An 11,012-nucleotide genomic window follows, 5' to 3' on the forward strand; every position below is an offset into this window, starting at 1 on the left:
AAAAAACATGAAATAATATGAAATTACACCATAATAGTTCCCCTATATGTTTGTTCCTAATAGCTTCACATACTTTGGTTTAAAATAAGATGCCTAATGAATACAAAGCATATAATACCTAAGGTCTGGTACATCCAGGCATTCAATAAATGGTAGCTATTTAAATTTTAATAGTAATAAATATATTTATATGTTGTTACTGATAGGTTTCCCTTAAAGTATTAAATTTTGCAACCAATTTTGAAATTTAAAACCGTTTTTCCTGTTTCCCTACTTCTGAATATGTGTATCATTTACTTTATGTGTGATCAAATATGTATTTGCCTTTGCCACGTCTAAATGGCCCTGTTTTCTGGATGTGTCCACAAGATATAGTAATACAGGACTCAAGGAACCAATACTTGATGTGACTGAACTCTTCTAAGAAGACAGTGAAATAGGCAAAAAATAAGCAGCCAGTGAAAAAGGAATTCAACATTTTGATTTGGTTTGTTATCTTCAACACTGATTTTTAAATTACTCAGGAGACTAACATCATATTTCAACATACTAGGTACTGTGAAAGCAGACAGCTAAAATGGTTTTTATTTCAGTCACCATTTCCAAATTGTACCCTGCAGGAAAGTGGAATATATTTAACTTTGGTGTAAACAAAGCAGTGTTTTAGGTGGAAAATACAGGAAAAGAGGATCACTTGATAACTGATTTGCCAAGGGAATTTTAATGTTATATGGAGATATTTTTAAATATATTTTTTTCTTTGAGAAAAACCAACCATGTAAAAATGCACCAGGTTAAAGCTTATGTTCCTTCAAAAACACTGCATTTGTTATCTGTGTGTTGAACATCTACTTCTAGAACTGCAGTTAATTAAACATGCAGGGTGAGATCTACCTGCTCCCCATCCACTGTGTGTGCCATTTGTCCTCCTACAAAAAGGAAGCATGGGGCTTATCATAAGCCTATTTCACTGCAGTTCTCTGAATAATTGAAAATATCATTTTTGCAATAAGGAACATCCATTGACTGTTTTACACACACCAGGTGTTATGCTAAGTACTTTGCATTCACCATCTCATTTAATTCCCCCAACAACCCAATGAGGTAGAACATATTTGTATCCCTGTTTCACAGACAAGAAAACTGAGTCCTAGAGAATTAGGAATTTCAAAGTTTAGGAAGGAGTTAAGCAATGTTCCCTAAATCATACAGCTAGTAAACAATACACGTCAGAACCATACCAGGCTACCTCCTCACCACGTATATGAAATAATTCAACTTACTCCTTTCTTCCCTTGAAAATGATTCACTTGTGCACTTGTTCAACAAATAGTTCTACTACCTGCGCTAGGGGCATGGGATATTAGAACCATCAGAACCATCTCATGGTCAAGTCAAATTAGGACGATTATGAAGTTAATTCCAAATTAGGTAATTAAATAACGTGTGCTAATTTAGAAACATGGTGCTTGTCAGACAACCACCTTTAAAATACAAGACGGTGGTTAAAAGAAAGGCATAAAGGCCATGAAGTCACTTAATCTTTACTAATGAGGGAGGGCAGTTACTGCACACAATGTAATCTCAACTGCTAACAGGCTTGAATTTAACTTCCTTATACTTCAAAGAAAGCAAGACTTCACAGAAAAGACCAATGACAGATCACCTTTAATAACAAACTAGCACTGATCCTCCTGAGATTTAAAAAAAAGCTATAACCTCCAGCCCTTTTAACCAAACAACTTCTTGTCAGTGTTTTTTCTTCAGACATGTGGTCTGGCTAAACCTTTGAACTCTCATAGCCTTTCTTGTGGCTCATTATCATTTTTTGCCATGAATTATAAGTACTTACATATGTCTATTACCTACCCTATCAGACTAAAAGATCCTTAAAAATGAGGGCATTTACTTATTCACCTCAAAGAGGGTTGGGAAAAAACCCAATTCACTTATTTTCCCAACATGATGGTGCTTTGCATAAAGGTGATGCTCAATAAATGTTTATTTAACATGAAATAAGTGAATCAATGAATAAAATGTACAAGCCTGTCATTTTGGAGCCTTTACTCAAACATAGGTACCATATCAATATTAACTCAATTAAACTCAGCAAGCATTTATGGATAGCATACTACATGTAGTTAGGCCCTTTCATATTCATACTAGAAAACTCAATATGGTTAAGAAGGTTATTCATCCTAAATTGATTTATAGATTCAATTCAATCCCTATTAAAATTATGGGAGGTGTTTTGTAGAAGTTTATAAGCTGATTCTAAAATTTATATGGAATTGCAAAGAACATAATAGACAAAAGAATTTTGAAAAAGAAGAACAAAGTAGAGGACTGATAGTACCAGAATTCAGATCTTACTATAAAACCATAATAATCATGATAATGTGGTACTGACATAAGGGCAGACTTATAGACAATGGAACATAACTGAGAACCCAGAAAGAAACCTTTACATTTATGATGGAATTGGTTTTCCACAAAGGTACCTAAGCAATTTAGTGGGAAAAGGATGGTCTTTCAACAATTGGTATTGGGAAAACTGGCTAACAACATACAAAAAAAACAACCAAAAAAACCAATGAGACAGAGTGAATTTAAACCCTATCTCACACTAGATTCAATATTAACTCAAAGTGGATCACAGAACTAAATATAAGAGTGAAAACTATAAAACTTCTAAGAGAAAATATTTTTGACTCTGGATTAGGCAAAGATTTATTAGATGTGATGCTAAATAGATTTTATCAAAATAAATAAACTTCTGTTTTTCAAAAGACATCATTAAGACAAATTATTTTACAAAGTCACAGACTGGAAGAAAGTATCTACAAACCATACAGCTAATAAAGGACTTGTATTTGGAGTATTTACAGAACTCTAACAACTCAGTAAGACTAAAAACCTAGTTAAAATATGGGCAAAATATCTGAATAGACATTTCACCTAAGAGATACATTATGCTAGTAAGCACATGAAAAGATGCTCGTCATTAGTTATTATGGAAATGTAAATTAAATTTATTAGAATGGCTATAAGCATAAGAAGTGACAATACCAGGTATGAGCAAAGATGTAGAGACACTGGAACCCTCATCCACTGATGGTATGTACAATCACTTTGGAAAATAGTTTGAAAGTTTCTTAAAATGTTAAAAACAGACTGTCATACCGCCCACCAGTTCTATGGTTAGGAAACTTCCCAAGAAAAATGAAAATATGCCCATGAAAGACTTACAGATCAATATTCATGGCATCATTATTCATAATAACTGAAAACCAGAACAATCCAAATGTCCACCCATTTGTGAAAGGATAAACGATGGAATATCATTGGGCAACAGAAAAGAAAGTAGTACTGATTCATGCTACAGCATGTATGGACCTCAAAAACATTATGCTGAAAGAAACCAGACACAAAAGGCTGTGTACTCTTTGATTCCTTTTATGTAAAATTTCCAGAAAAGGCAAATCTATAGAGTCAGGAGATTAGTGGTTGCCTGGAACTGGGATGGGAGCAGAGACTGGATGCAAACAACTCGAGAAACCTTTTCAGAGTGATGGAAATGGTAATTATGGTAATGTTACATAGCTCTATAAATTTACTTAAAATTACTGATTTGCACACTTTGAATAGATGAATGGACATTATGGTAAGTAGATCATACTCAAATAAGGCCTTTTTTTTTTTAGAGTGAAATTGTACTCCCATCCACACTGCTTGATTGTTGCTATGGGGTGTCAGTATCATTCAGCACTTGGCAGTGATACTTCCAATATTTTTTACCAAATTGGCTTTAAAAAATCACATCTCCTTATTCTTAATAATATACATTTCTTTGATCTCTAGCAAAACTGAACACTTCATCTATTTGAGTCTGCTATTTTCTTATAAGGATATACATCTTTTCCATAAGGACATGTGAGACTCTATCTTTTTAAAATAGCAAACTTTTTTCAGTGATATGTGATACAAATACTTTTTCCCAGTTTTTCCTAAGTTTCTAGATTTTGTTAACAATGGGTTTTTGTCATACTGAAGTCGTGAAGTCATGAAGTCACATCCATCTGTATTTTCATTTATAGAGTCTGTCTCTGGTGTTATGACATGTGATATTCTTTTGAAACATTAATCAGAAACCTTGAATATTGTTAGTTAAGCATCCCTTGTGCCCAGTCCAGAACTACTAGGCCTCTCCACTTTAAGAGATAAAACCTAATTTCAAATTTCAAAGAGGCAGACAGCCTTTTCTTCCTTAAGCCTTTGAGTGTAAAGAGACACTAATGTTTACACCCCAAATTCATGGAAAATTGCCTCATTAGTGTATTTCTGATGTGATACACTAGACATTTCCAATAGTTCCAGTGATGAGGTACTGGAAAAATTAAAAAAAAAAAAAAAAAAAAAAGATGTGAAAATGTGTTTGCTGTTGCTAATCATGCCAGGACCATGACTCTAGGCCTCACTGGCTGATCTCTCTTTGTAGAACATCATATCATCACATAATAATGTGACCACAGCAGGCATTCATGGCTGTCTGACCAGAACAGTCTAGAACTCAGTCACTCATGATCTCAGCACCACCTGCATTCATGCATATTATCATTTTCCCTGCTATCCCACTCTCTACTAAAAAGTGGTGGGTGGCCCATCACCCATTAGGTAATAAATACTGGAAACTGAACTTTTTTCAAATTTAGCAAACTCAGAAAGAGATCTAATGTTAACTAAAGAACTCCTTACTGTTGAGTGCATATTGCTTCAAAAAATTCTACTACAGTTATAAAAAAAACCATTTGGTTTAATAAAATTATCATACACAAAGATAGAGATAAAACAAAGATATGATTAATAAAAGAACATTTTATATTAATGTGGGTATTATGGCCTTTAAGTTGTTTAACTGAGTTGATTAATAAAAGAACGTTTTATATTAATGTGGGTATTATGGCCTTTAAGTTGTTTAACTGAGGCCTGCTTATATTAAGATACAATCAGAAGAGGCATTCAAATGCCTGATAACAGAAAATGACTCTGGTTTTCTCTGTATATATTTGAGTCCTACCTACACTTGCAAGATCCACCCAAATTCAACCTTCTTTTCCTAAAAGTCCTACAGCGTTTAGAATCTATACCTAAACTGTATATTCTGGAATATATATACATATATATTGTGTATATATATGTATATTCCACATATATATATATATATATATAGTCTTAATGTTACTCAAGTGCTTTGTGCCTGCTACTCTTATCATCTTCAATGAATTGAATATAAGCTCCATGAGAGTGAACTATGTATCCCCATGACATTAAAGCAGTGCTAGGATTCCAGATCTTACTCTGCAGAACAGCCTAAACAGGTGTTTATTAAATAACTTTTCTTGATTTCTGGAAAAAAGTTGAAAAAAGGGGGCCAAGACGGCAAAAAAGTATTCCGGGGGCACTTTTAAAAAATTTATTTTAATGTAAAACAGGCAGTCCTTTAGTCAAGAAAAATAACGTGGAGTAGTATATAAATGTTTTAGCAGGTGCCCCAGCTTTATAGCTCTTGACGTGCTAGGCACAGATTGTCTTCAGGTCTTTTCTTTGCATCTAGGCAGGCTTTACCAGTAAGCTCCAGTGGCCTCCAGGATTCCATGAGGCAGCTCTAAGGTGTGACTGATAGATAGGATGGCGTGGTAACTATGTTAAATTTGTGGCTGCTTCTGTCCAGGTATCAACTTTGGGCTCCAGGTATAAATGAAAAGCCTTCCTATTAATCAAGGTCAGGTTTTCCATCTCTGAAGAACATGCTGATGTCCTGAGGGATGACACTCAGGTGCTTGTATGCAAGTCTGCCCCTAGTCCCAGGATGCCTGGCTAGCTTCTTCACAGGAACTCCCTGCCTTCCAGAGAAATAAAATAACCAAAAGCCAGTACTGTTCTTTCCTTCCCCTGTTTCCTTAAGAGAGATGGACAATGAGAGCAAGTAAGAGTAATGGTTTCACCAACTCTGGCCCTTCAATAACAACAAGGACTCCAGCACATCAGGGTCTAATAATAGGTTTGTGCACATCTAAGTTACTGTTCATTTAAATTTGCTAATAATTCTCAGGAAAAGGGATGGCACAAATTCACTCCATCACTCATCTCTTGATGACTGGTTCTTTTGACTCTACTAGAATTCCCAACGTAGTCATTAATCCTCAGATAAATGTTGAAAATGGTGGTATCATTTTAAATACCCTAGTTCTAGTAAAACAGGCCTGGAAAGCAGTATTTTCATAAACAAATTTAAATAATGAATCCCAAGTATTAGCACTCCTAATATGCCATCCATCTTCTCAGGTTCCTAATCTCTTTGCATTTCCTAAATTCGACTTGACCCGCCCACCACTAAATCTTTGGTACTAGCTTATTGGTTGGTGAAACGTTGGGGAACTCAGGTATTCAAACCCTAGTTCAATGGCGTTAACACCTCTCAAGATGTACCGAGGAGTAAATAAAATAATACAAGTCAAACTCTTCCCACAGTATGAAGCACACAGTATGTGCACAATAAACTGTAAGATTAAGAAAAAAAAAAAAAAACACAACAAACTTTTGTTGTGTTTTTTAAAAAGTGTAGGAGACAAGTTCCCATCCAATTCTTAGTAATGGCGGGTAAGAAAGCAAAAGCTTCTCTATTTTTATAAAATAATGCCACAAATCAGGCCATAGTCTTTAACTGATAAAGCAGGATATTATTTGTAATTTTGCCTCAAATTTAAGACACACTGATTTACACTCCTGGCAGGCAGTGGGAGGGTGCAAAACATTTTCTTAGGTTACAGCCGCCACACACCGGTTTCCTCTGGGTGAAGGAAAACCTTCCCTTCCCTCCCCAGGACCATGACCCCGAGGGAAACATGCACCGCGGAGCTAGATACTTCGTGTCCCGGCCCCGCGCGGAAGGGGACGTAACAGTCCCCAAGGAGCTGAAGCCGGGACGAAAATGTCCCCGGTTCCTTGTGGGTACCGAGGGGCGCGGGAGCACGCGCACCCCGCCTGCCCCGACTGCGTGCGGGCTTGGGTCGCCGGAGCGGACCCGCTGGCCGCATTCCTCGGCAAGCCACGGTGGGCGCCACCGGCGCTGTCCCGTCCTGCGCGTGGCTAACTCCGCCGCTCCCGCCGCGAACTGCCGGCAGGTCCCGGCCGCCCGGCCCCGCCTGCGCCGTCCCCAGCCCTGATTGACACGGGAGTTGGTACATACGGGTCTGCAGCGGAGGCGAGCAGGGGGGTGAGTGCTATTTTAAACATGGCTTTCCCTTCCCTTGGCCTCAGAGCCGACGCGACGCGCCCAGCCGTGGGCTAGGCCCACCTGGGAATAACCCCAACATCTGCCCGACTTATTTTTTTTTTCGGCCTCCCTATGCATGGACTTGTTCCCCCCCCTCCGCCCCCGTCACTGCTTTCCCTCCACACTAATCACAACCCGGCAGTTTCAAAGAGGAAACTCCCCTCCTGGAAGGGCGAATGGAAAGCTCTTTTGCTTCTTGTTGTTCGAGGTGGAAACCATTCCAGCTAGCATGAGTTCAGAAAGAAGGGAAGCCGCGTCGCTGGAGAGAAAGTATCAGGCAGAAACCGATGAGGACGGAGGGAGGGAGAGAGGGAAGGAGGAATGTCCGCAACAGGCATCTGAAAAGCGTGGGGAAGCAAAGAGATTCGCAAACGCCGAGTTACTACCAAGCGCATTCCGCGCAATCCACCGCAATGACAAGATCTGCTGTAAGCACAATTTGAAGGCCTTTGAATCTTTTTTGGTAAGACTTACCTTTCTCTTCGGCATAATGACTACGTTCGTGCAGCTAAAAAGTAAAGCAACGGGGTGGAACTGCAGACACCGCCGCTGGTTGCCGCCGCCGCAGCTGCTCACGCACAGGGCACGGCGTAGCCCGGCCTCTCCGACCTGCACCTCCGCGGCTCCCTCCAGGGGCCCTCTACTCGCTCGCCTCTCCGCTCCTCCAATGAGGAGCCCCGGCAGCCGGCCGCGAGGCCCCATTGGCTGCGGCAACATTCTAAATTCCACGAGGGCACGCCCACCTCAGCGCACACGGTAAGCGCTGTTGTAGTTTCCACTTCACCGAAAAAAATCTGCCTGGTGACTGAGCATGCCCAGTTCAACTAGTAACCCCCAAGCCACACGGTCCTGGAGTTTCATCGTTTTGCTGCTCCCTATTTGGATCCTGTCAGTAGGAACAGTGTGGGCCTTTATAGTCAGGAAAAAGAGTAAGGCTGGACACATCAACTATATAGTATAAGTATATGCACAGCAGGCACTTGATACGTTTCCTACCCCGTAAAGGCTTGTAATGAATGTTAGGTGATGGAGACCTGTAAGAGTGAGAAGATACCCTGTTCTGGGAGAGTGTGGCAATTTCTAAGGGTCTCAGTTTCCCTTTCTAGATATCTAATGGCAATAATCTCAAAAGTTACTTAGCTTTCGTTTCCTAAAAATCTGTGATTACAAATCACTCACTAATTCAGCCAACTTCAAACTAGGCTTGAAGATGAATAGGATGTTTGTTATGGAAATTAGAAAAAGAATGAACAAGGTCAGAACAGATTATATTTGAAACATATTTAAATAAATATATTTAAAATAGACATAATTTAATATTTCTCAAAGTTCTGCAAGGCATTAAACTGACATTGCAGAGACACTTCTGAATTTATTTTATGAGATCAGTTTTACCCTGATAACAAAACCAGTGTAAGATCTCAAAAGAAAAGAGAGTATGGACCAATATCCTTTATAAACATAGACACAAAAATCTTGAACAAAATTTTAGTAAATCAAACCCAACAACATTTAAAGGGATAAGACATCATGACCAGTGAGGTTTATCCTAGGAATTCAAAGTTGGTTTAACATCTAAAAACCAACCAATGTAATTCACTATATTAATAGAATAAAGTAAAAAACAAATCATTTCAGCAGATAAAGGAAAAGCACTAGTGAATGGGTAAGCAAACTGTGGTAACCATATGCAATAGAATAATACTCAGCAATAAAAAGGAACAAAATATCCCTACATGAATGAATGCCAAAAACAAGATGCCACATGAAACAAGTCAAATACAAAAGACCATAATGAATAATTTCATTCTTAAGAAACTATAGGAAAAGCAAAATTAGGCAAGTTTAGTTTCATAATCATATTAGAAGGCAAAAGTTCACATCATAGGAAAATATATTGAAGTCTTACACCACATACATGGCTAAGTTCACTTTGGTCATGCAGAGGCTGCAAATATGCATTAAATGTCATCAAGTAATTAATTTTACACTTGATCTTAGCCAAAAGGCTGAGAAGCGATCAAATAAATTTTAATGTGGCTTTTTTCTTTATTAATTTTCAGAATAATGAATTGACATCCCAGCAAACTCTAGAAGTGGTCAATGATTTTATTTTTGTAATATCTTTAGGAACTGATGGATTTGTATATATTTGATATGATTCAACCTATTGCCATTATTACTATTTTTTAATGCTCATATTGCCCCAATAGGAGATCTTTTTCAAATTGGTCCTTTTGACAGATTTGTCTTTGGTAGATTTCTTGCTTTCAGGCATTCAGTGGATCACAATATGCTCAGAATAACTCGGATAAAACCAGTTCTTTGCTTGAGAATTGGATAAAAACTTTGAGGTTAATAATTTTACCATAAAAATCATATTTATAATGGAGTTGTCTTGGGAAAGAGTTCATTTGCAGAATGCTTGGTGGTTAAAAAAGAAAAAAAGCCAGTGAAGACATTTTTAATAAGATATGTGTGGGAAGGATGCTGGGTAGCACTTGTAATCTGGGTCGAAAATTTTTTCTTTATGGAGATCAAAATGTTTCACAACAAAGGTAGTCTAGGGTGAATTTTTCCCTCTGTGAGGAAAAGCGGCTCACAATTTGGCATCTTTAGTTTATATTTTTCAAGGCTAGGCAATCAACAGCAAACAAAATTGTGAATGTTTTTACTGCACATAATAAAATAATTGCAATGAAAATGAAATTTGCTAGTTGGATAAAGAAAGTTGATTGTGGGAACCTTGGGTCATTTGAGCCTCTTAGTTCATTTACAAGTGACAAAAATAACAGATTAGTTTTGAAATGAATAACAGCATTGATCTTCTTTCCTTTGAAGTGGATTGCACCTGCCTGAGGAGAACACTCTGGAATGGAGGGTTCTCCCTGTAGCTTCAGTAGCTTTAAGGTCTGAGAAAATAAGCACAGACCTGTGGAGGAAAGAAGAGTAGGCAAAGAGAATAATTTAGTGGGTAGGTAGGATTCCAGGTTAGGAGATAAAGACAACTGAACAGAAATGAGCATGCCTCATGCAAGACAGTGAGGAGGCAAGGTCAACCTGGTAAGAAGTAAAAACTCATGTGTTTATCAGTATATTCTGCTGAGTGTTTCACTTGCTTCGAAACATCAACCTCTAAGCCAGTAAAATCTTCTCTACAAGATGTGGAGACTATCTTAGCCAAGATGGACAGTGGACAAATAAAGGGAGTTACTGCCTGAGGAAGAAAGAAAGAAAAATTAGTGAACAAACTTCTTTTCCAATTCCAATTCCTCTCCCCTTCTTTCCTAGTCAAAACAGTTGGAATCTTATACCTACCTCAGCATTTTTCAAAACAGCAGGGCAAACCCATTGGTGGTATCATGACTATCATTAAGGAAGAGAGCAGGAGAAAGGAGAAGAAAAGAAAGGGCAGAGCATGGAAAATATCAGGGTGCATTTCACATGGTAAAGATAAGTAGTGTTTTCTAAAATGTTTCCATTTCTCATACATTCCCACATAAACACACAGCACACATGTACGTATATAGTTGGCATGTATGGGCGTGTGTGCGTGGAGGCGTGTGTGAGTGTTCTAGGTTGAGACCTGAAATGTATTTTTAGGATAGGTATTGGTATATTTAGGATAGGTATTACTGTGAAGTAAAGCTACTTCACAGCCCTAATGAATCTTATG

General features: G+C 38.0%; 1 protein-coding gene across 8 annotated transcripts in view; it reads right to left on the minus strand.

Moving 5' to 3' along the window:
• HMGN3 (high mobility group nucleosomal binding domain 3) overlaps positions 1-8,211 on the minus strand; it is a 31,723-nt gene extending 23,512 nt beyond the window's left edge. For 5 of the 8 annotated variants that reach the window (XM_045867138.3, XM_045867136.3, XM_045867134.3 and 2 more), the window contains exon 1: positions 7,811-8,211. In XM_045867138.3, coding sequence (XP_045723094.2) covers positions 7,811-8,053 — 243 coding nt within the window. In that variant the 5' untranslated portion in view covers positions 8,054-8,211. The remainder of the gene's footprint in view (positions 1-7,810) is intronic. The other 3 variants (XM_064597792.1, XM_054505442.2, XM_045867139.3) reach the window with 2 other exon arrangements.
• Between the last annotated feature and the right edge of the window lie 2,801 nt (positions 8,212-11,012).

Source organism: Mirounga angustirostris, unplaced genomic scaffold (genome assembly GCF_029215605.1).
Source record: "Mirounga angustirostris isolate CCGP_5_RB_7025 unplaced genomic scaffold, mMirAng1.0.hap1 SCAF_8, whole genome shotgun sequence".
NCBI lineage: Eukaryota > Metazoa > Chordata > Mammalia > Carnivora > Phocidae > Mirounga > Mirounga angustirostris.